Source organism: Scomber scombrus, chromosome 22 (assembly GCF_963691925.1).
Source record: "Scomber scombrus chromosome 22, fScoSco1.1, whole genome shotgun sequence".
NCBI classification, from domain to species: Eukaryota; Metazoa; Chordata; class Actinopteri; order Scombriformes; family Scombridae; genus Scomber; species Scomber scombrus.
This window is the reverse complement of record NC_084991.1, coordinates 19,355,790-19,382,448: the sequence shown is the minus strand read 5'-3', so window position 1 is coordinate 19,382,448 and position 26,659 is coordinate 19,355,790. Positions and strand designations below refer to the sequence as shown.

The following is a 26,659-nucleotide window of genomic DNA, read 5'->3' as shown; positions in this document are numbered from 1 at the left end:
TTATTTTCAGTGTCATCTCTTCGCCCAGAGACTTAGCCATTGTGTCAGTTATGTCAGTTTAATTTATTGACTCTGCGTGTGTGTTTGTGTGTGTGTGTGTGTGTGTGTGTGTGTGTGTGTGTGTGTGTGTGTGTGTGTGTGTGTGTGTGTGTGTGTGTGTGTGTGTCTGCAAACGAAAAGAGACAGACATGATAAGTCTCTGACATTTGTCAAGCAGGTTGTTCGTACGTCTGTGTTTGTGTGCACGAGTGTGTGTTCCTATATATTTAGTCTCGGCTCCAGGGTCTTGGTAAAGGAACCATCAAAACCTGCTCTGTTCACTGGTCATTTAACACAGCCTGACCTCCTGTGCCACCTCAGCACAACACAAACACATTCACACACACACACACACACACACACACACACACACACACACACACACACAAACATGCTAAACAATGTCAAAATGCATCTTTCCTCCGCTCCGTTCCACCAGCCTTTTCTTTCTTCCTTCACAGTCTGTCAGACACTTGACACTCTTGCTGCTGCATTTAGCAAAAGGCCAACAAGCTGGTCACCTTTCTCCATCTCACTGTTCAATTATGGTTAGCGGACTAGGCAGCCATAGCTTCTGAAAATTATATTTATATACCACTAAATGGTTTTGTCTAATTCGTTTTGATGAGATGTAATTGTTACATACATTATGGCATGAAGTGCTTCATTCCCATACCACACCAAAGTCATAAGAAAGTGGTCAGACTGAATGGTGGGTGTACAAAGCACAGGAACTAAACAACAGAAACCAGAGTCTGTGTCCTGAATGCTACATCCTGTGTGTGGTTTAGGCTGCAAAAACACTGGTAAAGGACTGAAGACTCAAGTTAAATATAAAGTGTTATGGTTGATGTTGATGCCAGGTTCTTTGAATTGCCTAAGTAAGATGTGTCCACTGTTTGTGCATAGGCATGAATATGTCTTTGTCTTTCCCTGTCACTCTGTGTCCATTAGAGTTCCTGTCAGTCACCTTCTCTGCTCTCCTCTGTCTGTCCCACCTCTCCATCTTTCTTTTCTGTCCTCCTGGCTGCTTGTCTCGCTCGACAACACACACACACGCACACAGTGTAAATATGTAGTTATTGTAGGGTGGAATCTGGTGAGACAGCACAGCAGCGAGACTCTGTGTCTGTTTACCCACGTCTCCACTCTACCTCATCTTTCTCACACATTCTTTTTGTTCCCCGTCGTTCACAGCTCACATCCCTCCATCTTTCATCCCTCTATTTCGTTAGTGTAATAACCAATTAACTCCGGCTCTTGGTTGCTTACATTTTTTATTTATTTCTTCATTAATTCATTTCCTGTTGAAAGCGCACTCTACAGTGATTGGCAGCTCGCAGTAATTGCAACTCAGACTGAGAGTGTACGTGACACACACTCGCACACACACACACGCACACGCACAGAGTTTGAAGCTCATGACACACTCTCTAGATTGCATGCATGCGTGATCATGCATATCCTTGTGTAAACTGCTAAACTGCTGTATGCTAAGTGAACACACATTGAGAAATGCTTAGTAGTTGTGCACACACATTATGGGAAAAAAACAAAACATCTATTACAGCACACATTCACACACATGTATACACACACACACACACACACACACACACACACACACACACACACACACACACACACACACTCACACAGAGGGATCATTGTGATGGTTTTAATTAGATTTGGCCTCCAACTCAGAGAGGAAAAGAAAGCAGATTACTGCTGACCTCCATAATGGCCTTCCAACACTTTATCTGAGATTATGGTGGAAGGGGACGACTTCAAGGTTGGTCGCACTATTGAGGAAAGTGGGTGTGTGGGGAAACATGTGTAAAAATAACAAATCAAATACAGAATATTATGAATACAGAAAGCCTAATGTGCTTTTATTAAAATTTATATTTTTAGAATAAATTGTTTTTTTCTCCATGGATGACAAATTGGCAATCTACATTTAAAATGTGTTGCTGGAGAAGCAACAATGAGGATGAGGATCAGTCCGTCAGATTTTACAGTTTGGAACAATTTTACCTCAAACTGTATGAACGGTAAACAACTCAAAACAAATGTTTCTGTGTACATGACTGATTACAGGCTGATTAAAGCTATGATTCACCATCATTTCTGATTGGACAAAAACCATGACATGCACAAACCAAACACATACACATACACACACACACACACACACACACACACACACACACACACACACACACACACACACACATTGTTTTCATACAATATCTGGACTGAACCTCACAAGGACACACAGCTAAATGTTTATTTTTACCCTTTGATATCCATAATTCATCAGCTAATAGCGTTTTACAGGCATAATTTAGTGAGTTATGTTTTTAACCCTTTAGACTATAGCCATAGCCTAAAGTGAATTAGTGTCTACTCTTTTGCTGAGCATTTTCAAAGGCGACATATTTTTGTATTTTTTGGATGTATTTCACCTTCTGATGTAGAAAGCCACTAGTTTCAACTAAATAATACAACTTCAGTGTAAATTTGAGTCTGATAATTTGATTTTAATACAAAATTGAATGGAAAGTGTAAGTGAAGAAGAAGTATGTTTAATTAATAAAACACATGGTTTACCAGACTGTAGCTACCACTGAGCAATATTTCTGGGAATTTAAGAGATGTAATGTCATTGGAAAGAGTTTGCATTTCTACAATTACACAAATATTACTTGCTACAGTCCTCATGGCTTACATAATGATTAGCTGTTTTGTAATGGACTTTGAGCTCATGGCTGATGTTTTTTCTGGTCATATTTAAATGATCCAAATTGTAATTAACCAATAAACAACCAGCCAGCACTTCCTGTGTGCTCTCTTTTTCTTTCCCACTCTGCAACCAGACCTAAAAAGTAACTCACCCATAGACTAATTTTTCTCATAATAAAGCCACCGGACTCCATTTATCAATTATTGTGTGTGTGTGTGTGTGTATTACAGTATATAATGATGTGTATGTGTGTGGATGGGTGCATGCTGTGGCTTTGTGCATGCTGTCAAGCTGCATACAGTGTGAACCTAAAGAGTATACAGTGTGTGTGTGTGTGTGTGTGTGTGTGTGTGTGTGTGTGTGTGTGTGTGTGTGTGTGTGTGTGTGTGTGTGTGTGTGTGTGTGCATGCATGTGTGTGTGTTTGTGCAGATGTGTATTGTGAGCATTGTGGAGGCTTTACAAAGCACGTTGAGAGAGAGAAAAAAAAACCGCTGAGTCTTTGATGCTAATGTGAAGTGTCATATCTTCCCTCTCAGTGTGTGTCCATTTGTTGTTGTTGTTGTTGTGTGTGTGGGTGTATACAGTATGTGTGCATGGGTGTGTTTGCTCTGAGAACTTATGCAATTACCATTCCATTTTGCATTACCACGCTGACTGAAATGCTGACGGACGTACAGCCCTAAGCTGACACAAGCAATAACTCTGCCGCCGTGCGTGTGTGTGTGTGAAACATGTAGCAACACACACTAATTGTAGGCTTAATGTTTTGAGACGGAGAGCGCTACGTTGCAGGCAGGGGTTGGACGAACGTGAATGCGTGCACTGTCTAAGAATAGTCGGTTCACACAACGGCACTGTGGCTCAAAAGGCCAAGTTATTGTAAAAAAGGATTTTCATAAGTTGAGTTCTAAAGGGAGTGCTGATCTGCACAGCAGGTCCTCTTCTACTCCTCCAGCTCCGAGAATCAAGAAAGAGATATAGGCTCCTCACACTGGGACATTAATCGGCTCATTAATGCTCTTTCTTCTAAACTGCTGGAATTAAAGTTTTCCTGTCCATTTACTGCTAGCAGGTCTTCTACACCAATTACCTCTAAACGACTCACCACGTGGTTTGTGTGACTAGCAGTGCTGTTACTTATAATACTGCTAATGCCACTACTATTATTACTACTACTATTACTACAATATTTGACATTTGCACTTCGGACTCTGTTTCCACCTTTAAATCCCGCCTTAAAACGCACCTATTCAGAGTGGCATACTCTGTCTCACACTAACTATGCAATCACGTTCTTGCTTATTTGTTGTACTGATGCACTTTATAGTCACATTCATATTTATTTCTTTATCTTTGCACTAAATGTTACCTGATTTATATTGTTTGATGTACTGTTTTCATGTTTTATGTGCCTTGTAAGGAGTCCTTGAGTGCTTTGAAAGGCGCCTTTAAATAAAATGTATTATTATTATTATTATTAATATGAAAACAGTTGTCAAACTACTTTCTCTGTACTGCTTTACAGGCTTCATATGAAAGAGAAGTGATTGTAGCTTTAGGAATTGAAAGCATCGAACTTCATTCTTAATCTTGGAAATTGAACAAAACAATCCTAACTTGATGAAGACCCATGTGATATGGTTGAAAGCCCTCGATAAGCAAGTGGACCTTGAGTTGGACTGAAATATGTAATAGAAACACATTGACTTTCCTGCCTGAAATTGGTAAAGAGCCTCAATAACTATAGAGAATCACCTGATATTTGACTAACACATACCTGATAATAATATATACTTATCTTAGCGTTGTTAGTTATGTCAGCGTTCTGCTTCGTCATTAGAAGTTCAGTATAAATCTTACATTTCCATAGACAGGAAATGCAAAGATAAAGGTGGTGGTTAAAAAAAGAAGAAGATAACAATGCTGGAAAGCTCATGCTGTTCAGCCACAAGCGGTGTACATTGTTTTCTTCCTCATTTCATGTTGTTGCCATGACAGCATGTGCTAATAATGTTTGCAGTGGATATTTGAGAGGCACTTTCAAATCCCTGATCTCAGTTCAACTACTAAACAAGTTGTACTTTTCCTCTTGACTGTTCTGTCCCTCCTCCTCTTCTTCTTTTTGCTCGTCTTTTTGTCCGACCCCTTCAGTCTGTCTGCCAATTCATTTATTTTGGTTCGCCGTGTTCCCCCTTATACTATACTCTTCATCCTCCTCTTAGTTCATCTTACCTTTCTCTTCCCCTGTACTTATCCTCTTCTCTTCTTTCTCCGTCTATTCATTGTCATTCTGGTTGATTTTTACAGTCTGTACTCGTCTCCTAACTGACCTCTTTCTCTCTGCAGCCATCGGTGTTCAGATGACTCTGGAGTTGATGGAGTCCAGATTTTGGGCCATTGCAGCTCAGGTCAGTACACATGGGAGAATTTGAATTGATGATGTTTTCTCACTGCAAAGATTCCCACAAGTTTTGGTGAACTTATATTCACAGACAGATCTTCAACCTTTGAACCTTTAACTAATGAATCCTTCAGATTCAAGATAACAAATTGAACAATTTAAGTTGGTACACAGATGCATAAAAAACACATTCATGAATATTATACAGTATATCAGACTTCTAAGTTGTTCATTAAAAATATTGAATCATGAATATGAAACCTTATTTTATTGCATCTGTTTTGTTATGTTAGATTGTGCTAGATTTATATTTTATTTTTAATGTAGTCTATAAAATAGGCTCATTGTACTTCTATACTATCATTGATGTAGGACATAAGACATAAGACACTGTATTGGTATTATAGGCATATGGGTCAATGACGTATAAGGATTTGCAACAACTCAATTGTAGAATAATAAAAACAAGCATATCTAATGCAGTAGTTCAAACATTCAGAATGTTGTGTACCTGAAGATCCATATTATACATTTGAAATTAAGTGATTTTGGTGGGTTTTTCAAGATTAATTGGCACTGGCCTTAAAAAGAGTCATGTGGTGCGACCACGATTCATCTTGAAATAAATTAATTTACTTAACACGCTTCACATCTTTTTTTACAAGTTCTCAGTAATATAAAGTGGTTGGAAACAAAGTATTTGCTTTTTTTTGTTGTTGTTGTAAATGATGATCTTTTATTTATATAAAGATATTTCAAGATGAATCATGGTCGCACCACATGACCTTTTTTTCAGGCCAGTGCCAATTAATCTTGAAAAACCCACTAAAATCACTTTCAAATTTATAATATGAATTTTCAGGTACACAACATTCTGAATGTTTGAACTACTGCATTAGATATGCTTGTTTTTATTATTCTAAAATGTAGTTGTTGTAAATCCTTATACGTCATTGACCCATACAACAAAATTATGTCTGGTGACTGTCAGTGACCAGCAGCAATGAGAACAAGATAAAAGCAAGATAGCAAGATATTGTAGATTGTATTGTAAATATTGTGACACTCTCTACTGAATCTCCTGAAATGACATATGTAAAAAGAAAACTAAAAAAAAAAACGTGCATCTATGCATCCAACCCTTTTCTTTACTCCAATCCAAAGAACATTTTAATCCATGATCCAGATTTGATTCTTACGTACCTCTTGAACACAGCAACCTTTAATAGCTTTTTATATTTAATTTTAGGTCAGATAAAATAATTACATTAAAGTCGTCTGATTTCTGAATAAGTGGATACTTGTTTACCTGTTAGCTTATAGGGTCATTTAAAAAAAAAAAAAAAAAAAATTTATCAAAGGCTGTGTTCCTAATTTAACATTAAGACTCCACATTTAAATTGTAGGCATTAACCCAACACACTAATCCAGCACATTGCCTTGAGCGAATATGGCTATGTGCTTTAGTTTTAGGAATATCTCTTTAACCCTCCTGTCGTCCTCCCGGGTCAAATTGACCCCATCTCTTTTGACTGTTCCTTCTTTCCTTCCTTCCTTCCTTCCTTCCTTCCTTCCTTCCTTCCTTCCTTCCTTCCTCTTTCTTTAATTTTTCCTTCGTGCTTCCCCTCCTTCCCTCTTTTTTTGCTCCCTCCTCCTTCCATACTTCTTTCCTCACTTCCGTACTTCCTCCTCTCCTTACTCCTTTCCTCTTTTCCTTCCTCCTTTCCTTCCTTCCTGTCCTTCCTAATTCCTTTCCTTCCTTCCTCATTCCTTCCTTCCTTCTTTCCTCACTTCCTTCCTTCCTTCCTTCCTTCCTTCCTTCCTTCCTTCTTTCCTCCCTTCCTCCTGTCCTTCCTTCCTTCCTTCCTTCCGCCTGTCCTTCCTTACTCCTTTCCTCCCTTTCTTCCTTCCTTCCTTCCATCCTTCCTTCTTTCCTCCCTTCCTCCTGTCCTTCCTTACTCCTTTCCTTCCTTCCTCATTCCTTCCTTCCTTCTTTCCTCACTTCCTTCCTTCCTCCTTTCCTTCCTCTTTTCCTCCCCCCTTCCTTCCTTCCTTCCTTCCTTCCTTCCTTCCTTCCTTCCTTCTTTCCTCCCTTCCTCCTGTCCTTCCTTACTCCTTTCCTCCCTTCCTCCCTTCCTTCCTTCCTTGACCTGAGGACAACAGGAGGGTTAAACCACCAGGTCCTTCTGACAAAATGTATCTCTGTGGGACAAAGAGCCAAGGATGATTATAGTTCCCTTTTCTGCTCCATTAGTTTGTAATTACAACATTAAACTTTGTCTTATTCAAAGCTTAATGCAGTGCTTTCTGTACCACTGCACCCACCATTAAAGGTGGAGGAGTACCCTGCATTTAATTTTAGTTTTGTGTGAGATTAAATGTCATCATTAGAATTCTTTTCACTTGATATCTTGTGAGGGGGAATTCATCTGTGTCGGCTTCAGAAGAGAATCTTAATGTCCATTTTGTTTTTACACACCTTCAAGGAAACATTTTATTCAGGGAAAACTTGACCAATTTGGCGTAACATTTTTACTGTAGCAGGTGTCTGGTAGCTTCTCCCTCTTTTGCTCCCACGGCTGTAAATGACAGCAGTTAAAAGAGCATTAAGGCTTCTGGCTAGCCATTAAATGATGGATAGCTACCAGATCAAGGCTCAGCAGCTCCCAAATGTATGTTTGTGTGTGTGTGTGTGTGTGTGTGTGTGTGTGTGTGTGTGTGTGTGTGTGTGTGTGTGTGTGTGTGTGTGTGTGTGTGTATTTGGGTTTGTGGAGGTGTGAAGAGGAGAGCACTGTATATGTGTATGTGTCTATTCATGTTAATCTGCACCATCTTGACAGGGACCATATGCATGGCCATCTGTGCATAAGTGTGTTGTTATGTCCATATTCATCAACATGGAACTCATTAGCCTTGTTATCCACTAGATAAATGCCGTATAAAAAGTCATTCTCATTTACTTTGTTCAATTAAACTCTCTATTGTGCCTCAATTGTTATTTTTTCCTTAGTCTCCTCTCTTCATTTTCTTTCTTTTCCTCATACTCCCTCTCAGTTTTCATCTCCTAAGCTCCCCTGTTTTCCTCATTTCCTCTCTTCAACCCTCCCTCTTCTCTTCAGTTGGCTTACATAATCATCTTATCTTCCCGTCATGTACTCACTGTCAAGCATCTTTATTTCATAGGGGGTTGTGTGTGTGTGTATGCACTCACAGTATGTGTTCAACCTGACTGTGTGCATGTTTGTGTACATGTGCACAAGCATGATGTGTTGTATTTATAAGTTTGAAATCCTCTCTGTGGTCTATTTTAGGTGCTCGGCTCTCTTGGGGGGGAAGATTTTCTACCTTCTGTAAATCCTGAATGAAATATCAGTATAGGAAGTATAATAACAGGTCACGTGGCACGGGAAAAAACTTCTCCCACCACGGGTGTCATGGTGGTGTTAATTAAGACACACTTAGGTGTTGACTGCAGTGTTCAAAGAGAATAACACATACTAAATTTAAGCTTTTGTTCTTAATTCATTTTAAAGGAGAGAATGCCACTTTATTCTGTGGTAGATGCATTGAGTTTCAGTGCATGTGAATCTATACTTTTTATGCTTTTATAGTGATTCATGCATTCATGAGAATAACGACAATGTGGTTTTACTGTTGGTCGCACTACTATTGCAAGTAAACATTTAATTGGAGATAAACAGTGAGTTCTGAATTGCAGAAATTATGAAATGTCTGCAGTTAGCTTCATCTTGATATAGCTGAAAGAATTCTGCACAGTTTGCATATGTTAATGGAGGAATTACATAATCCTCATCTGGCTTTACAGACACAACATAAGGTTGACTATAACTTAAAAAAAAAAGATGCTATTAGTTGATGAATTATGAATTACTGAGGGCAAGAATAAAGCATGAGCTACCATCTAATGGGAATCAGTCAGAATGTTAATCGGAAAATGTTCTGACATCACTGTACAGCGCGCTCTGCTCGGTCTTCCACTCCGTGTGTCTTGACTGTCTGTGTCCATGTGTGAGAAACAGTGGAAGAGAAAGAAATGAAAGGATGTAAACAAAAAGGAATAAGAGGTGAACAGCTGTGTGCATATGGCCACACCCATATGTAATATACATCTCGTGAATCTTTCAGCATTAAGAGCCATATGTCTCTTACAGTCCATTGCTGCCATATCTGGTCTGGCAGTGAGTAGAGATGCTATGATAAGCTGTGAAGGAATAATAATGGGAATCAAAAGATGATAGATTTTTTTGCCATTCACATCTTGGCATGATATTTATCTCATGGACAAGACTCAGCTGTTTTTCCTTCATCTTTAATCCAATGTTTGTGAGCTGTTTATCAGCATAGTCTGTCTGTGTTTATAAAGGCGCTGCTCTGCAACATCTAAATTATGAAATGGTAAAAGGTAAAATTAGTGCAATTACAGAAGTACAATTTTGTTTTTCTTTCACAAACAAGATTATTTTATGGTTTTATAAAAAAAAGGTCTATCTGCAGAAACAGAGGAGCTTGTATTTATGCAGTTAAATAATAGCAACATCAGGGTCACATCATATCTTTTGCAAAACTCAGTATAGAATAGCATTTAATGGTTATAATACTGTAGCATTTCTGTGTGTTCCTCACCTCCAGTTCCAGTGTGTTTACGAGCGGGCAGGATCATCAGTTGCAGTGAGAAAGTGTTCGATTGATGTTCAGGGGAATGAGAGTGATAATTGATGCTCTCTTACCAACACCTTGACTCCTACTGCAGCTCCCAGACGAGACACATTTACTGACACGGGATCTAGGGAAACAGCCTCCAAGCTGTCCTATAATCTTTGTGGTCAGTTTGACCCCATTCAGTGTTTAACATCTCTAAACACATGACTGATTATTTAATGACTTTTCATACTTTAATAGGGACATCTGGGCAAAATGAACATGATAATATGTTTTCAGTGTCCTGCACACATTTGTATACCTACACCAGTGTTCTTTGGGGTCTCCAGGCTGTTTTAGCTGTATACAACATATAAGAAATATCAACACTTTACTTACATTTGTTTTGGTTGTTTTGGATGATATTTAGGTCAATATATAATGCAATTTTATTATCTTAAAAAAAAATCCCCCCTGTTTTATGGCCTTCACATAAGCATACTTGTAGTAGTGCAAAAATCATTGATTGATTGATGGAAAATGGGGAAGGGGAAAACACAATTCCCATGAGGACTTTGAAATTTTATCGGCATAAAATATGTTTCCCATGAGGACATTGATAATTCACACAACGTAGGGGAGGAACAAACATATAAAAGCTTGCACAGCAGCCCTATAAACCATTTCTCTTTTTGCTCTGTATCCTGTCTCTTTCTGTTCTCTCCCAGTTGAAAATGACCTCTAAGCAAAGTGTTTCTGCCACAGCTCTTTGACAGTGAAAGTGACATAGCGGAGAATGTGACTAAGACCGAGGATTATGTCGAGGGGGACCCTGATTATGAAGCATTCTCCTCTGATGGGATTTTAGACCCTTAGTGTTGACCCTCTTGTTGTCTCTCAACCACCAACAGATGTGTCACTCTCTAAAAATGGAAAGTTATTATGGTCTGACTCTGCACTTGAACGACAGGGTAGAAATAGTGCTGCTAATGTCATTGAAATGCTTCTAGGGGCCCACCAGATACACTGTCAGCCATGTCCAAGGCATAAAATTAGCAGTTGATAACTTTCATAACACCATTAATCGCAAAGGATATACTTGAGATGTCAAACTTAAAGGGGAGGCGCTTGTTTCGAGACAGTTTGAAAGACTTGACCCACTTACAAGTCTTCATTTTGGCAGCAAGGCACAAGTGTTGACATTGGAAAGGGCAATATTTCCAGCCACCATGTCTCCAAAGGCATCCCATGTTTTCTCCCATGTCATATGCTTTGACAACAGAGAAACAAGTCAGGGCCAATGAGAGCGCGACAAACTGGAAGTAATACGGGATATATGGGATAAGCGGGTTCAGTGATTACCCTTTCTTGACAATCCAGGCTCCCTACGTGACTGTGGATGAATGTCTGGTTGCATCTCGTGGGCACTGTCCTTTTAGATAATACATACCAAGAAAGCCTGCCAAATACGGTATCAGAATATGAGTAGCATGTGATGCACAGTCCAGCTATGCATGGAGTATGAATGTGTACAGTAGTAAATCTTACATCTTTATGCCCTGGGTGAGGAACTGCTGAAAAGGAAGGTGTTGGGAATAGTGAATGCAAACAAGCCACAGCTTCCCTCTGAACTTATTGCAACAGGAAGGTAATCCAATGTGTGCCTTTAACATTGTTTCCTATTGCATGACTGCCTGTTAGCCCCTTGTCATTTTCATCAGCATCATTGAGAGCGCTTATAATACCTTTGTAATATGGAGTGAAGTAAACAAGGACTGGAGAAGCAGAAAACTGAGTCAAAGGAGGATTTTCTTGGAGAAGCTGTTTAACCCCTCCTGTTGTCCTCGAGTCAAGGAAGGAAGGGAGGAAGGGAGGGAGGAAGGAAGGATGGAAGGGAGGAAGAAGGAAGGAAAGGAGGGAGGAAGGAATGAAGGAATGAAAGGAGGGAGGAAGGAAGGCAGGAAGAAGGAAGGAAAGGAAGAAAGGGAGGGAGGAAGGAAGGATGCAAGGGAGGAAGAAGGAAAGAAAGGAGGGAGGAAGAAGGAAGGAAAGGAGGGAAGGAAGGAAGGGAGGAAAGAAGGAAGGAGAGAGGGAGGGAGAAAGGAAAAGACGGAGGGAGGAAAGAAGGAAGGAAGGAAGGAGGGACGTAAAGAAGGAGGGAGGAAGGAAGGACAGAAGGAAGGAAGAAAGGGGGATGGATGAATGAAAGAAGGAGAGAAGGAAGGAGGGAGGAAGGACAGTCGGAAGGAAGGAAGGGAGGAAAGAAAGAGAGAGGGAAGGAAGGAGGGAGGGAGGAAGGACGGAAAGAAGGAAGGACAGAAAAGAAGGAACAGTCAAAACAGACGGGGTCAATTTGACCCGGGAGGACGACATGAGGGTTAAAATGCGCTGGTGAAAGAGAGAACGGTGCTTTCCAAGAGCATCAACAGCTGATGCTAAATGTTATGTTTACAAAATCTGTACTTAGAAATAATATAGAGTCATTAAATCACCAAAAAGATCTTTCTTTCCAATTTTAGGACAATATGTGAGATTTTATGGTGATTGGCATATTTTTCCATTATCACATATTCAGTATTATTCTGGATGTTTAGGGGATTAGTTAAAAGACTATTTAGGTGGTTTACCTGATATAGACTGGAGGTTTAAATTGCTGGGGTCAAAGTTAACCCAAGGATAAAAGATATTAGTAAATAACAGTGCTACCCACATTTAGGAAGCTGGCTGGTAGGGACATAGATGTTCTATGAAAATATTAGATACTATTAGATAAGGGTTGAGGGAGGCAGCTTATTTTGGACAGTCTTGTAGTTTATTTCAGAAGGCAGTGATAGGAAACTGGGAAAAAAGACGAACACTTTGCTGTAATAGGATTGAAAAGGATGATAGATCGTCTCATTCACACTTCGACACGCTCTGTATAGCCTGACCATGATTCCAAAGATGTATTGCCCATAGACACATCTTCTCACATACTGTAGACATACAATGTGACCATAAAGTCACGATGAAAACTATTGACATTTTGACTCATGACCAGTCTACAGTCAAAAGGACAGAAATTGTGGAAAATGTGGAAAACCAAGTCAAGTACATAATAAATCATATTGTTTTAGACAAGGCATCAAACACCTAACTGCAAGTTTTGCATTTTTCAATTTTCCTGCAGTACTTTAATTAAAATGTTTATTGGTTTGTTGAATTTGTTCAGGTCTGATTGAAATACATAATGAAAATGTTTAAAATTGAGCTTTTATTCTAATAAAATCTGCAGTCTTTCATCCACTGCTGAGCCATGGGCTTTGGGAGGATGTGTGTCTTTGTCAACAGCAAACTAACAGAGCAGAGTGAGAATAGAGACAGTGTGTTCTCACAGTCAGTGCATTGACTTCCACACCATTAACTGAAGTAATGTTTCTATCACTTTTTCATGCTCTCTTTTTATCTCTCTTTGTTCCCTTTCTCGTGTCTTCTCAGCCAAACGACACAGATGTAAGTATGCATAATTTTTCTCCTTCTCTCTCCATTTTTTGGAGCATGCTTTTTGTACCAAACCAAAATTAACATTTCCAGCACCTGCTGAGATCCATGAAAACAGCTTCACACCCATGTTAGACTGATTACACACACACACACACACACACACACACACACACACACACACACACACACACACACACACACACACACACACACACACACAGTCACAGACAGAATTAACTATGCACAAACTTGCAAACAAGACTCACGAGCCCATCACAGGTAGACCAGACATATCACACACAAATTAACACCTTCTCATGAACTCAGACGCATTTTCACACACATACTGACATTAACACATGTTCATGCAAACACCAACATAACATCTTCACAGGCTCAAACACAGACAGAGCATGTGCTCAAATCACCTTGCCACATATACACGGGTCAATGACGTATACGGATTTATATGAAAATAGTAAATTAGGTGTTTTATGTGTTTTTCCATCTCGATGAATTAGAACTGACCTTAAAAAAGTCATGTGGTGAGACCGTGATCTATCTTAAAATAAATGAATTTAAGTGTTTCGAAACAAATTATTTGCATTTCCTTTAAGTTTTTGTAAATAATAATCTAATATTTATGTTTCTATAATGTCAAAGTTGCCTTCTTAAATGTATGTAAGACTTATTTTTCCTGTAAATTGCTTAAAAATGATTGAAACATTTTAAAAAATACAATTAGTTAAGCATACTGTATCAGTGATTAATATTAAAAGTGATATTTAATACAGTTATTGGTTTTATTGGTCGCACCACATGATATTTTGTCACTTTGAATAACAGAAAAATTACTAATAACTTGTGTTTTTTGAAAAGTTAAAGTGAGTACATATAAAGGAAAGGTACTACATATATATATGGTATTTTTTTAATCAAAGCAACCTTTTTCTAACTGAAAAAAATGCAGTTAGACTGAAAATGTAGGCGTGACGTCATTGACCCACACAAATGCCCACAAAAAATGCCATCAGATAATAACACATCATACTCACAATTGTCACTTTCATCCATATTTTGTCAGTGAAAATCCTCCATCAGTTTTGTTATCATGATGTGATTTTGCAAACATTTTCTTTTCTTTATTTTCTGTGTGCTTGTGTATCTTCCAGTGCTCCAATGTGGAGGGGATTTGTCCTCTTCGGTGTGACAGCATTGTGAGTATATCCCGCTATATCTCAAGCTGGTGGGAATTTATGAATTTTCTACATAGTATGTGGTATTCAAGCACCCAAAATACAAAAAAAAAAAACTTTATCTTTTTCTGCTTTTTTGTAACCACAAAAGTGAGAGACTGACTTTTGTATATTTTGAGTGAAATAATAGCTTACATAAGTAATTGCTTTCTCTGTTGCTGTCTCTTTCTGTCGTCTCAGGATATCGAGTGCTACGTGATTGATAATAATGGCTTTGTCCTAATTTCTAAGCAACGCAATGATGTGAGTTCACACACACACACACACACACACACACACACACACACACACACACACACACACACACACACACACACACACACACACACACATAGCTGGGGTGTTTTTTTGTCACTGACTTGATTATTTGAGAGCCCTTGCACTTGGTAATACTCATGACCCAGCAAGAAAAGAAACACTCAGAAAAAAGGTCCAAATTGTTCAGTGCCTCTAAATTAGAAATCTCAATCTATCAATCACTTACATTTTCCTTATGATCTCCCCATGTATCTTAATCCAACGTGCAAACCAGAAATCTATGTAAATGCTACTTTTCGTTGCCTTTCATGAGAGTTTCACTTGGTCACTGTTGGAGTTCAAGCTGGATTATTTACTCTCCTTGTAACACTTTTGTTCTTTGCCCAATAGTAGTAGTAGCATCACATTTTTACATTTACATATTGAAATGTTCAAAGCAGTAAAATGAGTCAGAGATCATGAATCACATCCACTGTATAAGTAGTGCAGCAGTACAGATGCACCACAGACAACAATTCCTCCCAGCCTACAATTATACAACACAACAAAAAAGTACAGAGCCATCAATGAGCTCTGTAATTTTACTGAGGCAGTGATAGTTTATTTTTTGTCAATGGTCAGTTGTTTGTTCTCACTTTTTGCTTTTGCTGTTATTTTAAAAAAGCAAATCATGTTTCGATGTCTTGTAAGTGTTCATTTAACCTTTGTGTCGTCCTCCCGGGTCAAATTGACCCCGTCTGTTTTGACTGTTCCTTCTTTCCTCCCTTCCTTCCTTCCTTACTCCCTCCTTTCCTTCATTCCTTCTTCCTCCCTTCCATATTTCCTTCCTTCCTTCCTTCCATCTGTCTTCTCTGCCTTCCTTCCTCCCTTCCTTCCTTCCATCTTTCCTTCCTTTCTTCCTTCCATCTTTCCTTCCTTCCTTCGTTCCATCTTTCATTCCTTCCTTCTTCATCCCTTCCTTCCATCTTTCCTTCCTTTCTTCCTTCCATCTTTCCTTCCTTCTTTCGTTCCATCTTTCATTCCTTCCTTCCATCCTTCCATCTTTCTTTCCTTCCTTCCTTCTTTCCATCTTTCCTTCCTTCCTTCCTTCCTTCCTTCCTTCCTTCCTTCCATCCTTCCAACTTTCCTTCCTTCCTTCTTCCTTCCTTCCTTCCTTCCTTCCTTCCTTCCTTCCTTCCTTCTTCCTCCCTTCCTTCCATCTTTCCTTCCTTCCTTCCTTCCTTCCTTCCTTCCTCCCTTCCATCCTTCCTTCCTCCTTTCCTTCCTTCGTCCTCTCTTCCATCATTCCTTCCTTCATTCCTTCCATCCTTCCTTCCTTCCTTCCATCCTTCCATCTTTCCTTCTTTCCTTGGCTCGAGGACAACAGGAGGGTTAATACATTTAAGCAGTCAAATCAGCAACATACATATCCCAAAAGAAAGCAATAATTGTTCATTAGAGCACTCTTATAGTAAGCCGATTGTTTGTTTTTTGGAAGGTTTGAGAAAAATACATTAAAAAGGAAACCTGAAGGGGTCCAGCTCTACTGAGTGCATGCAAAGGAAACACTACCACAAAGTCATGTGTGCTAAAATACATCAAGCAACACACAACATAACATAGTCGGATGAATAATTGATCATGAAGTTCACATTGAGGTGAAAGTGGGAAGGAAGAAGACCAAGAAGCAGAGTTGATTTTGATGAATTGGTATAATTGGTATGAAATGAATTGATATGTTCATCCACACAGATCCTAACGCGCAGTGTTCATCCACCTTTTGTCTTTCCTGACAGGCGGGGAGGTTCTTTGGCGAGATCGATGGATCAGTGATGACCACATTGATCAGGATGGGCATGTTCAAAAGGTAACGCCTGGATGTCATTGACTGAGTGAAGAGTTGACAAGATAATTGGGTGTTTTTCTTGCCTTAGCTGAGGACAGACAGGCAGTGTTGCAGGCCATGAATGTTAAACTGTCAAATGTCTCATCTCTGTAGTGAGAATCTGTAATGTCCTGTCCCTTCAATCGCCAAAAGTTCAAGGAGGAGAGGTTCTTATACACCTTCTTTTCAAAAAACACTAATTCATTAGTATGCATATCAACCATAGACTGTATATAAAATGGACGTAACATCTGTGACGTCACCCATCGGTTTGTGGACTGCTGCTCGGAGGCCAATAGTTTCGGATCTGAGCAGTGCCATCTTGAACATTTCCGGTGCATGCCGGGAAAAATAAAAACACGGATTCTACTTATATGGGCATCAGGAGGAGCATGAGGCGCCCTCCTGAACCTGTGAACCAATCAACCTGTCAATCACGACGTAGCCACGCCCTAATGCATACCCTGCTTTATCGTCAAATATAAAATCAGGGAGGCCAAACTTTCACAAATGAACATCATACTGCATTGAAGAAGGCTTTAAACTAGCGATTGAGACCATAAACACATTTTGAAAACGTTTACTGAGGTTAGAAATCAAGTGAGAAGTTGGTGAATTCTCCATTGACTTGTATAGAGACGAAAGTCCTTTTGACACCAAAGCGGTCGCCCCCTGGTGGCCTTTTGATAGAATGCATAGACGCCATAGCCTGGAGGGTGTTATTTACTTCCATTACAGAGGTTTAAAAGCTGTGTTGCTATTTCTATACAGTATCCTGTGTGTCTAGTATCTACGTGCCGAGGGTAGTTAATTCGCTCATCTTGGTCTTTATGGTATCTATATCTGCTTTTGCCTTTTGCTCCCCTTTCAGCTTCTTTGACTGCTCTGGATTTTTTTCCTTCCCCCCTCTTACTCCCCCCCCCCCACCCACCCCACTTTTATGTTTGAAATCTCATGAGTGATGTGCTATTTTTAAAACAGCTAAAAGATTTCATCATGCTTCATTTGCCACAGGATATTACATAACCGGGTTTGAGCATGCATTACCTGCATATGTTCAGTAGTACGTAACTGTCCATACTTTAGAAAGGAAGATAGTTCTAGCAGGAAAAAGGGCATCTGGACTTGAGTTGCCCAGTTGCCCTCAACTTAGCCCCTTCTGGGTATATCATGACCTGGATGTCTGAGAATCTTCACAGCCATCTAGCAGGGAGCAGATTTTCTACCAGGTTTCTATAAAAAGTAAGCTCAGTTATACAATGCTGCGTGTAGCATCCTGGAGGGGGTCGAGGGATCGATGTAAGTCAATGAAACGCCTCCAGAAAAGTAACATTGTGAGCTTTTGTGAATGTGTGTGTGTGCGTTTGTTTCCTCAGGGTGTCTTTGTTTGACTACCAGGCCATGTGTAAGATGAGCTCGCACTCAGTCAGCAGCGCCCGGCCTCTTCTCAGTGTATGTGCAGTAAAACTCTACGTCTATGTATCATTATTATCATAGTCACACATACACACATCAATTATGCAGTAATTGTGATTTTCTTACTTCTATCTGTTTATCTATCTCTTCAGCCGTTCTATGGTTTGGCTTCAGCCCTCAAGTGGTTCCTCTCCAACTTCCTACTGTAAGTGTTGCTAAGGGCAACCAGAATTGACTCTCACGGTTTTTGACAATTACGGTCTCCAAAATCAATAATCCATAACAGGGTTACAATTTGCTATTATGAGTCACTATTCTTTAAATTCTATTTATTCTGCTATCATAACTGTTTTATTATTTTAGTTGTCAATTAAATGATTAGGTCTAACTTTTCTAATCTGATCAATCATTTGATCTAGAACCTGGAGCACAAGATAATTAACTTATCCTTACTAACCTATTCTTACAATCACACCCCTTGTTAGTATTTTTATACAAATGTAATCAATATCATTAAAGTCATCAAATTAACGGTAGAGTAACCTGTATAACAACAATTTAGGCTTAAGTCAATTTATACACTCAATACCTTTATATATTAGTAGACTGGTTATCCAATTAATAAAAAAACAAAAACAAAACAGAACAAAAAGCAGCTACTAAAGATACCAATTACCTCTAAATAACGTGAGGACCCATTTTAATATTCCCATGACACAACTTTGGGTCTTGGCCCAGTTTTTCATGCAATCTGCTTGCAATCTGCCACCTAATCGACTCTCTCTCTCTCTCTCTCTCTCCACTCTCCTCTTTTCTCCACTTCCTCAGGTTTCTCCTGGAGTTTAATATCTGTGGCTTATGGCACACGGAGCCTTTCGCTGATGGTGAGCTCACACGTTAAAAATGTGTCCAGTTAAGGTCAAACTCCCCTGTCTTTATCATAAATGTCATTCTCTACTGTATATGTGAATCATGTTCATCCTGTAAATCATCACAACCTTCAAAGCAGACCTGAATTATTACAATATTTGCTTTATAAATCAGTTCTTTAAAAATAATCACCATGACTTGAGGTCATTATGAAATAACATCTTGTCCTCTGATCCTCTCGCCTCTCATTTGCCTCCATCCTGCGATTGCTCACACATTCACCATCCTCATTATCTCACCTGTCGATCATCCACCCTTCCTCCTACTCCATATCATCATTGTCATCCCTCCATTCAGCCAAGCCATCTTTCAGTATGCGTGAGTATCTGTCTTGGAGTGTTTTTTTTTAAGGAGGATCAGTGTTAATGTAAATCTACATTTCTGCATTTTGTGTGTTTTTTGTGTGGTTGTAGTGTTTGTATTATACTTCAAACAAAAGTAAAATTTGGTGTGTCTGATTACATAAGTAGCTCTCAGTGGGAGCAGACAGTACAAGAAAACTCTCAAGTTACACTCATGTCATTTTAAGGAAGTCAAACAAAAAAAAAGTCACTCACAACCCTGCTGTCGGACTGTGTTGACCAGCTGCAGAGACGAGAAGATGTGGAGACATTTTGACAAGCCATTTTGGTTCTCTTTTCTAGTTTCAAACCTGCCATTTTGCCTGTACACAGCCACCACATTCAATTGTGTTTGGAGCACACACAGAGAGAGAATACCTTGAGTCACACACAGCAATAAATGGCTGAAGTGTGAAGCGTTTAGATAGTAGCCAGCTCCTGTTACAGACTCTCAGCTTGTCAGTCACCAACAAAATGTCACACATTCTCACTCTCTCTCTATCACACACACACACACACACACACACACAAGCAATCCCAACCTTGTGACATAACCCTCATTTATTCTCTATCTGTCTCAGCTCATAAGAAAAAAGGGGACATCCTGCAGCCATGTGACACAGAGTACCCCAGCTTCGTCTACGAGCCGTCAGTCAAAGAGACCAACAGCATTATTAAATGTGGACGCTGCCAGAAGTAAGCACTCGGTGCACGGTCTCATACACGCTCATGCACACACACACAAATCTCGCAGTGCAGCCCTCTCTAAGCCCCTAGACCAGTCAAATTAAATTGTCCCTTCCAAAAATCCATTTTCTACAGCTTTGCTCTGCTCTGCATACTGAGAGTAGCATGTGTTTATACAAGTATATCAGGAAGTAGGAAATAAGTTGAAAGCGGACAAAATTAGATCAGGGTGCATACGGAGAGTGAATGAGAGACTGAAAAGAGGACGTATCAAGGGAGGTAAATGAAAAAAACAGGGAGGGGGCAGAGTTGGTGACAGAGACTGAGGTGGGAAAACAGTGGGAGGTGAAAAGAGGAGGAAGAGAGAGAAGTATCACAGCATATGTGACAAAGAAACAGGGAGAGAAACATTATAGTTCAGTAGTTTGTCTGTATTATTTCAGCAGGTTTGTGATCATAGGTTGAGTGTGAACGCCCTCATGTGGCCAAAAGTGGTATTACACAGCGCGATCACTGCTGAGAATATAGTGCAGGACAAGATTCTTACATTTCAGTGCAACTAACTCATGCAGTCAGGAAGGGTGATTTATTTACATAAAAATAACCCCATACATGAGTAGATTAAATATTGTTTATTATATTTTTCCCTTTTGGGGGGTCAACACAACAATCAATTCATTGCTAGATTGTACCTGCGCTGACTCTGTTCTCCCTCCTGGAGAAAGTATTAATGCTATCCATTATTTTGAAGGTTTTTTCTGTTTATTTTCAATTCTTTCAATTTGTTTGCCATTGTTTCAGGATGTTTGTAGTGCAGCAGATACCAAACAGCAACCTGCTGATGCTGGTGGTACAGGCGGACTGTGACTGCTCCAGACAGCATCCACCGATCAACATGAACCCCAAAGAAGTCAGATATATCCTTTGATATGTTGGTATATGCTGGTTCATCTCTAAACATGATATTGGAATTATTATATTGGATTGGAAGCTTTTGAGCACAAGCATATTTCTCAGTTTTGGTAGAGAATTTAATATTTTGAGAAAAAAAATGAACAAAATGTACATAATCAGTTTGCTGCCTTTCTCCACGCCTTTATTTTGGTGTCACTAATGTTGCAACAGGTGATGATCCCTCACTGGCTTCCCACCTGTAAAACATATAATCATGTTTTGATCATGCTTTTTCCTTGCATGCACTCTCTGGGAGCCCATTGTGTGCCTTTTATGTTACATTTCAAGAAAAAGCTTTATCATTAATATCTGAATGAGAATGGGAGAGAAACCTCTCCTTTTCCTGTTGTTGCTTCTTGACCCCGCTGTACATAACGCCTCAGTAAAGTGTGACAGGATGAGGTCGCAGAAGATTCGCAGACGCCCAGAGTCCTGCCACGCTTATCACCCTCAGGTCAGCCTGCTCCACTCCATAAATCACTCAGCAGTTAACAAACATCTGCAACCAACAGTTTTAACCCTCCTGTTGTCCTCAAGTCAAGGAAGGAAGGGAGGAAGAAGGAAGGAAAGGAGGAAGGAAGGGAGGAAGAAGGAAGGAAAGGAGGGGGAGGGAGGAAAGAAGAAGGAAGGAAGGGAGGAAGGAAAGAAGGAAGGAAGGAAGGAATGTTGGAAGGAGGGAGGAAAGAACGAGGGGGGGTGGAGGGAGAAAGGAAAAGAGGAAGGAAGGAAAGAAGGACAGAGGAAAGAAGGAAGGGGGGAAGGTAGGGGGGAGGAAAGAAATAGAGAAGGAGGGAGGGAGGAAAGAAGGAAGGGAGGAAAGAGAGATGAAGGAAAGAAATAGAGAAGGAGGGAGGGAGGAAGGACAGACGGAAGGAAGGAAGGGAGGAAAGAAGGAACAGTCATAACAGACGGGGTCAATTTGACCCGGGAGGACGACAGGAAGGTTAACCAAGTATAGATATTTTTGAAAATGTTAATAAACACTTAATTTTCAGACTGAAATGCAGTTATTTTTCACAGCATACATTAAGATAAAACACACTTCCTCTTATTGGCTTCTAACTATGGTGTTCCTGTTATTCATATCTATTGCATCATATTGGGGTCAATGGGTAAAATCATGGCAGAAACTCAAAATCATTTTCTGGTTTGTCCTTCCAGGAGAACGCCAATGACTGCGGAGGAGCGTCTGTTATATCTCTCTCGGCCTCTCTCTTCCTCTTCTGTCTCTCCTTCTCTGCACTCGTCTCCTGATGATGGACAAATGTGCTGTTTCGCCCATTCTTATATAAAGGAGGAGATCAGAAAACACACAGAATCCAAAGACTGTGTTTGGAGACTGGACACCACAAGTGGACTTTAAAAAAAAAAAAAAAAGTGTATCTAATTCTCACAACCACAACACCTATTTTGCTCTTCGTGGACATTTGAAGTGGTTTTTGCGTGATTTGTTGGTCCTGGAAAAAAAGGCTGGATCAAGAAAGCAAATTAATAAGCTCTTGTTGCCATGGATACTTCTCCATTAGTTACTTTCTCATACACCACTTTTGCATCTTGAAATGAAAAGAACTAAAGAGATGCAGGTGGTAGCTGTGACTCGCATCGATAGAAGGGGATTATGAGCCACAAGATGCAACATAACAAAATCTGGGGGAAGTATTGCAGACACACGTGCATATTATATATGCGACTGCAAGCATGCAAACCTACAGTACACACATCCAATGCATTATCACCTTGAATATATCATTTACAGACTATCATAAACATGCTTTTTTTTGGGGGGAGATAGCCAGTGAGAGAAGAGGGACGGCAGTATATGAGGAAACAGTGATATATAACATTGTTGCTGCTGGGAGTAATTTTTTTACATGGACAATGGATGAGGTAATGGTTACTTGTCTATAAAGTCATCACAATGGTGTGTATCAAATTTAAAAATGTAATAAAGATAATCAAACTATCAGAATGGCAATTTTTCAGTTTTTATTTTGATTACTTCCCCAAAAAGCATTTATATTTCTGACAGTTGTTTTAAAAATGTCTGTCTGCCTTTCTGTCTTCATCGGCTGTGTCTTTTATGTTTGTTTGTACTATACTGTATGTGATCATGTGTGTCTGTCTGTTTGGCTCAACCTCACTGTGGAAACTGTAGACTCTCACTGGCTGTAGGTCTGACAATCAACATGGATTACACTATGATAGGCTACAATTCAAAAATGGGGTTAGATTTGATTTTTTGAAGACAGAAAATGTACGTAGTTTTGAGATTTATCTAGAATGTGTTACCCACAAGGATTATTTGCACTTTCATCACAAAACATTTTAAAAACGAATTTAATGCATTTGATGCCGATGCTGGTTTTGAATAATTGCATTGGGCTCCAAAAATATGATTTCATAATTTCATGATAAACACAAGATAACAGACTTGTTGTATCTGTACTGTAAAAGCCTACTCTTGCAAACTTGTCTTGTCGATGCATATGTTATTATAGCAAAAATGAGGTTGTCTGCACATGCAAATAAGTATGTAACACTTATATTAATGCACAGCAACAGTGAGACATGCATAATACATATTTGATTGCAATGTAAATTAAAAGTGTAAATCTAATTGCACAGGTTATTTTTGTATACATCTGCTTGTGTGTTTCATATTTTTAACTGTTTGCATATTGTGGGCTGTGAGTGTCCCTGTAGCTTTTTCTATGATATTTTTTGAATCATCTTCTAAAGCATGTGTTTAAAATTGAACTAATTCTGATGAAAAAATTGCCTGAGATTTTTGCCTGTTTTATGTAATAGATACATATCGTGTGTATGGGTATGCATCATTACAGTATGTTTATTCATTTCTTTCATTTTTTGTTTTCCATTGATGCTAATACAATGGTTTGTTTATTGTATGGTTGACATGTGTCCACATTGTCTATTGATGAATGAACCATGATTTATAATAAGTAAATTAAAGTATCCATATGTTTTTGAACTGTTTTGGATGTCAGTGTGTGAGCTGCTTTGTGTGTCTGTGGTTATAGCGATGCACACATACAGTGTACTGATTCACTTTTCGGACCTCTTTGAATTACTAGTAAAAAAATTGAATTACATCTCTGTTGATTTTGCCCAAAAAACTACTTTTAGAGTCATGGCCTCTTCTCTGCTTTTCAAACAGTTAACCCTCCTGTTGTCCTCGAGTTAAGGAAGGAAGGGAGGAAGGGAGGGAGGAAGGAAGGATGGAAGGGAGGAAGAAGGAAGGAAAGGAGGGAGGAAGGAATGAAGGAATGAAAGGAGGGAGGAAGGAAGGCAGGAAGAAGGAAGTAAAGGAAGAAAGGGAGGGAGGAAGGAAGGCAGGAAGAAAGAAGGAAAGAAAGGAGGGAAGGAAGGATGCAAGGGAGGAAAGAAGGAAAGAGAGAGGGAGGGAGAAAGGAAAAGACGGAGGGAGGGAGGAAAGAAGGCAGGAAGAAGGAAGGAAAGGAAGAAAGGGAGGGAGGAAGGAAGGATGCAAGGGAGGAAGAAGGAAGGAAAGGAGGAGGAAGGAATGAAGGAATGAAAGGAGGGAGGCAGGAAGAAGGAAAGAAAGGAGGGAGGAAGGAAGGGAGGAAGAAGGAAGGAAAGGAGGGAAGGGAGGAAGAAGGAAGGGAAGGAAGGGAGGAAAGAAGGAAGGAGAGAGGGAGGGAGAAAGGAAGAGACGGAGGGAGGGAGGAAAGAAGGAAGGAAGGAAGGAGGGACGTAAAGAAGGAGGGAGGAAGGAAGGACAGAAGGAAGGAAGAAAGGGGGATGGATGAATGAAAGAAGGAGAAAAGGAGGGAGGAAGGACAGACGGAAGGAAGGAAGGGAGGAAAGAAGGAACAGTCAAAACAGACGGGGTCAATTTGACCCAGGAGGACGACACAAAGGTTAATTCATTCAAGAATGAAATTGGTTCATAGAAACAGTTTGTTGTTGGTTGTATCTGAGGAGGGCATTTGTCTTAATTCCAATCAGTAAGTGAGGGTAACGGCAGCTTATGTTAATAAATGACTCGTAAAAATGACTCATAAAAATGAACATGTCCTCTGTGCTACACTGCAAGAATAGAAATGTAATGAATAACTTACCCAGACACAATGAACAGTGGGTCGCCTCATCACTTCAAAGTGCTATTACTGACACACATATTCTGCTCATTCTGTTATTCACTTGTGTTATTCATCTTGTAAGTTTATATGGTCAGATTTATTGGGATTTACATGAGCCTTGTGTTTACATCGTTATCTACTTTAGATTTATGAAGAGTCACGCAAAGATTTTAATGTCATCGATAAGAGAGGAAACTTCAGCTTGTTATGTGGTCAAATACTTTTGTTGGAGGGACACATTTTGCCCCCCAGGGCTGCATTTTGCATGTTTTACCTCTTTAATTTCCTCTTGTTGTCCTCGAGTCAGGGAAGGAAGGGAGGAAGGGAGGAAGGAAAGGAGGGAGGAAGGAAGGAAGGGAGGAAATGAAAGAAGAAAGGGCGGAAGGAAGGACCGAGGAAAGAAGGAAGGAGGGAGGGAGGTAGAAAGGAAAAGAGGAAGGAATGAAAGAAGGACAGAGGAAAGGAGGAAGGTAGGGGGATGGAAAGAAAGAGAGAAGGAGGGAGGGAGGAAGGAAGGGAGGAAGGAGAGAAGGAAAGAGGGAGGGAGGAGGAAGGAAGGACAGAAGGAAAGAAGGAAGAAAGGGGGATGAGGAAGGAAAGAAGGAAGGGAGGAAAGAGAGGAAGGAAAGAAAGAGAGAAGGAGGGAGGGATGGAAGGAAAGAAGGAAGGAAGGAAAGAAGGAAAGAAGGAACAGTCAAAACAGACGGGGTCAATTTGACCCGGGAGGACGACATGAGGGTTAATTTCCTCCCCACTCAGTTTTTCATCTTGTTCCTACACTTGAATGTCTGAGCTTCATCGTGCAGAATGATATATTTACAGAGTTTGACACTAGAAGGTTATTTTAACATTCATCTGGTGAAAGTGGAAAGTTTGTCTGAGAGCTCCTTGATTAATCCAATTTTAAGTGGTGGACCTAAAAACATCACAAAAAGTTTAGACGCCAATTCAGTTAGATAGATAGATAGATAGATAGATAGATAGATAGATAGATAGATAGATAGATAGATAGATAGATAGATAGATAGATAGATAGATAGATAGATAGATAGATAGATAGATAGATAGATAGATAGATAGATGTAAACTTTATTGATCCCCTTGGGGAAATTTAGGGTCCAGCAGCTTAATACACAAATACATCAAAAGAGCAATATACTAAAACATTAAATACAAAATACTAAATAAGAAGAAAAACTAAATACTAAATACTAAAAAACTAAAATACTAAAATAAGAACAACAAGGTCTGAGGATGAGGCTGTGTGATAAAGTGCAGAAATAAAATAAAATTAAAATAAACCTAAAAATATAGTGCATATATTCTGTACATATAATACCTTCGGCCAATATATCAATATCGGATTTTTTTTTTTTTTTTTTTTTGAAACCCCAAAAATCCAGTATCGTACGGGTTCCAAATTAAACATAACACCCCCCCCCTCTCTCTCTATCTCTTTCTTCCTGTGTGTGTGTGATTGTCTCTGCGCCGCCGGGCGGA

General features: G+C 39.6%; 1 protein-coding gene across 1 annotated transcript in view; it reads left to right on the top strand.

Annotated features, from left to right (window-relative positions):
* Positions 1–22,289, top strand: part of cacna2d4a (calcium channel, voltage-dependent, alpha 2/delta subunit 4a) — an 88,498-nt gene extending 66,209 nt beyond the window's left edge. Inside the window, exons 24-37 of the mRNA XM_062443561.1 lie at positions 5,133–5,194; positions 13,324–13,338; positions 14,502–14,546; positions 14,766–14,828; positions 16,619–16,689; positions 18,084–18,159; positions 18,276–18,328; positions 18,952–19,007; positions 19,351–19,365; positions 19,826–19,834; positions 19,976–20,090; positions 20,883–20,998; positions 21,407–21,489; positions 22,197–22,289. Of these exons, the coding sequence (XP_062299545.1) occupies positions 5,133–5,194; positions 13,324–13,338; positions 14,502–14,546; positions 14,766–14,828; positions 16,619–16,689; positions 18,084–18,159; positions 18,276–18,328; positions 18,952–19,007; positions 19,351–19,365; positions 19,826–19,834; positions 19,976–20,090; positions 20,883–20,998; positions 21,407–21,489; positions 22,197–22,289 (872 nt within the window). The remainder of the gene's footprint in view (positions 1–5,132; positions 5,195–13,323; positions 13,339–14,501; positions 14,547–14,765; positions 14,829–16,618; positions 16,690–18,083; positions 18,160–18,275; positions 18,329–18,951; positions 19,008–19,350; positions 19,366–19,825; positions 19,835–19,975; positions 20,091–20,882; positions 20,999–21,406; positions 21,490–22,196) is intronic.
* Positions 22,290–26,659: the final 4,370 nt, after the last annotated feature.